At 39.6% G+C, this 3,742-nt stretch overlaps 1 protein-coding gene across 1 annotated transcript in view; it reads right to left on the bottom strand.

Moving 5' to 3' along the window:
• The window catches only part of LOC103604351 (inositol 1,4,5-trisphosphate receptor type 2-like), a gene marked incomplete at its 3' end in the record, with an annotated part of 116,092 nt that overhangs the window by 71,254 nt on the left and 41,096 nt on the right, over window positions 1-3,742 (bottom strand). The window contains exon 9 of the mRNA XM_008588910.1: window positions 2,406-2,557. Coding sequence (XP_008587132.1) covers window positions 2,406-2,557 — 152 coding nt within the window. The remainder of the gene's footprint in view (window positions 1-2,405; window positions 2,558-3,742) is intronic.

The following is a 3,742-nucleotide window of genomic DNA, read 5'->3' as shown; positions in this document are numbered from 1 at the left end:
TGCAGCATAGTGGTTAAAGAAGACAGACTTTAAATGTATGCACTCCAGGATCAAATTCCACTTCATGAGCATGACACAGGCCAATTAGCTTGTCACTCTAAGCCAGTGGTTCACAAACTTTGCTGCACATCATCTGGGAAGCTTTTACAATCCCACTGCCCAGGGTGCACTACATACCAATTAAATCAGAATGTCTGAAAGTGGGAGCAAGGCATCAGTACTTTTTAAAGATTCCCAGGTATTCCAACATGCAGCAAAGGATGGGAACTACTGCTCTAAGCCCTTGGTACTTTAAGTCTAATCCACAAACAGCATTGTCTGCAGGCATGTTAGAAATGCAGATTCTCGGGCCCCCTCCACAGACCAGGTGAATCAGAAGCTGCATTTTTATCAGATCCGCAGGTGATTTACTACCCAATAGAGTTTAAGAAGCAATAGACTACAGAGTTTAAAGTTTGAGAAACAGTGGACTCCGCATTAGAATCACTTGTGCAATGCTTTTTAAAAAAGTATAGCCTGCGTCCCACTCAGAAGACTGATTTCACTGGTCTCAGTGTAGCCAGGGCATGGAGCAGTAGCAATGTTGCCCAGGTGATTCTAATTTACAGCCAACTTGAGAAGCACTGTTCTAACTTAGCCCATAGTTCCTCATCTGCACGGGTAACTGCCAGGATTGAATAAAATAATATTTATAAAGATCTTGACACAGGGCTTAGCACATAGAAAGTTCTCAGAGTTATAATAATACTTATTACTAAGTGTTAATTAATGTTAACTTTAACACAACTAACAAACTGTGAATGAACCCATGTTAATATAAAGTTCTGTACTATCCTTAGAAGTTCAACATTTCTGAAAGGTAATGGATTAACACCTCCATATAAGGCTAGGCTCAGGGACCTTGTCACGGATCTACACACTTCACAGCAAGACCCTTTTATCATTTCCTTAAGCAAAGTCTCTTGGTTAGAGTTCAAGAAGAACTCCATTTTGGCTGACAAAATGAGTAAAGTCATAGTAAGGATTGATTAAAATCCCAATACTGGGAAGAGAAGGTCAGGGACCTAGGGCAGGTAAAACCTTCAAATGGCATTGCTGTACAGGCTATATTGGTAGAACAGGGAAGAGGGAGGAATAAACTCACATGAGGTCAAGACTCAGCAACATTTCTCATGAATGAGGATAGCCATGAAACATCCTGTGACGTTCAATCAGCAGTGTTTCTTGACAGTTGTTAGCACAGCAACTTTTTACCTTCCCTGGAAGGAACTTAAACAACAATGTCTGCATTTTTGTGCAGGTACCTTCTGCCTAACCACTTCCACCTGCCCAAGGCCAGGTACAACACTGCTCCATCAAGACCGAGTCAGAAACATCCCACTAGACCTCACAATATGGGCAAGACACGGTGAGTCTAGGGAATGCATCATAGTGCTATTGTCATAAGGTATGCAGTTGAAGGCAAAATAGCTTAACTAAAATAATCAAACAAAAGAATGTAAGACATTCTCTTGTAATAAGTTCTGGATACCTCATTCCCAATCCCCCTAACCCTCACTCACTTAGGTCCTACTACACTGTCCTCCTTTCTAGTCCTTAAAAATAGCTAATAAATTTCAAGATTTTTCTATTTCCTGTTCCTGCTACTTGAAAGTCTCCTCTCTGATAGAGAATCCTCAGTTCCATTGATTGACTCCTCAATTTGTTCAGATCTTTTCTCAAACGTCCTCACTCAGAGAGGCCACCTCTGGACACTCTTACGAGGCCAGCCCTGGACACTCTTACTTTTGCAGAACTCTCCATACCGCGCAATTTTTCTTCACAGCCTTTTCAATACCTGAACTTATATGTTCTGTTTATTCATTTGTTTACTGTCTGTCTCCCCCATTTGAATGTAACTATGTAACCAGTGTGCTCACTGCTGCCTTCTTAACACCAAGGGCAATGCCTAGAATGTAATGGATGTTCAATAAATATTTGTTGACTGAATGACTAAATAAATGAACAAATGGGTGAATGAATGAAATGGGGAATCTGAATAATAAAAATAAATCATAAAAGTACTAATAGAAATGATTTTAGTTTTTAAGTAACCAAAGGCCATACAAGTAATAAGAATAAATGATTCTTACACATTTTTCAAAACTTCTTTGGTCCTGCACATTGTAATTACTTATAAGAATAAAATAAACTATGTTAGTCTACTCACAAAAGAAGCACAGTGTTTTACACACTTTTTCTTCATGTACACTTGTTCTGTTGATATTGCAAAAATTATATTAACATTATAATTTTCATGCCTTATTGGTAAAATTATCCAAAGAAGCATTTTCTAACCGTAATTTCCTTTTCTTTTCTTTCTTTCTTTCTTTTTTGTTTTTTTGTTTGTTTGTTTGTTTGTTTACCTTGGAACCAGGCAGTCAGCTCTCTGAAGAGTTGTGGCATCCAGTTCAAAAAGGGACGCAATGTCATTTCCATGTGGGACTGAGACCAGAGTGTACATGATCTTCTCCCCTGCCTGGCGTTTTTTCTTTGAAGGTGGAAGATCTCCATCTCTCTGTTGAGGAGGTACAAGGTTATTTACTGTTACCAGGTTTCTTATTAAACTCTCCAATTAATTGGGAGATAGGTTTAAATCTGTATGTTACTTCTTCATTGGATTGTGGAGGTGTCTATTTCACAGCATCATGAAAGAGCAGCTCAAGCCTGACAAGTCCTTGAGGTTTATCAAGAGCAATGAGTTACACACTCCAGGGTGGGTGGCATGGTCGGGGCACATCATCAAGGCACTAACAGTCACAATAATGATGGTTCCTTCCCTTATCCCCTAAACCTATCTACAAAGTAGTAATTTTGGCCATTGCACATTGAAAACAAACACAGAGAAGAAACAGTGTGTTGAATCATCTAGATTTCACAAATTGAAGTGTCTGAGGATTCAACTCTCAAAACATAACTCGGACATTGACTGGGGAGGAGGGGAATTGACAGCAATCCCATTCAGTTCATCAGCTTCTTCTACTAGATCCAAGAACGTACTATAATAGCATAAAAAGTGAAATAAAAGGAGATCGTCACGCACAAAAGCCTTCATGATGATGTGAACTGGGTCACTATTTCCAGCACATCCTTCCATTTTAAGCAGGCAACAAGATTAACGATTATGTATTTTTACTTGAACTTCCCCAAGTCCCAATGCCCCATAGAAGAAATGGATGCACACACACAAAAAAATGTAGCACAGCAAATGCAATATAAGCTTGGTAATGGATAAACATAGACACTCATACATAGTTATTAAAACAAGTGAAATTTGGAAATAAGAGAGAGAGAGAGAGACTGTTATACCCTCACAGGAAGGTGAACAAAAGTGGGGAGAAAGGATCTGCTGAAAGGCAAATGAGAGCAGTCTCTATCCATCAACAAATGTTTATTTAACAACTGCTGAGACAAAACATTATACCTGATCACTCTAAAACATTCACCCGGAGTCCCATTCTCCCCTCCCCCCAAAATTGTGAATATCATTTTCCTGGGGTCAAAAAACGCTTGCAGTTTCATTTCTGGTCTCTTCTGTAAATGGTGCACAAACTGGCAGCACCACTGAACTGTGAATGGAAAGAGGAGACTGCCAGGGTTCCTAAACAGAAGCCGGATCGTTACCTGCTACATCCCACACAGCCCAGCTGCACCTGGTAGCTCTTGTCATCTTAAATTTACATGCCTTCCACAGAAACCGAAA

Source organism: Galeopterus variegatus, unplaced genomic scaffold (assembly GCF_000696425.1).
Source record: "Galeopterus variegatus unplaced genomic scaffold, G_variegatus-3.0.2 Scaffold5099, whole genome shotgun sequence".
Classification (NCBI taxonomy): domain Eukaryota; kingdom Metazoa; phylum Chordata; class Mammalia; order Dermoptera; family Cynocephalidae; genus Galeopterus; species Galeopterus variegatus.
The sequence above is the reverse complement of the archived record's forward strand: the minus strand, read 5'-3'. Positions and strand labels throughout refer to the sequence as shown.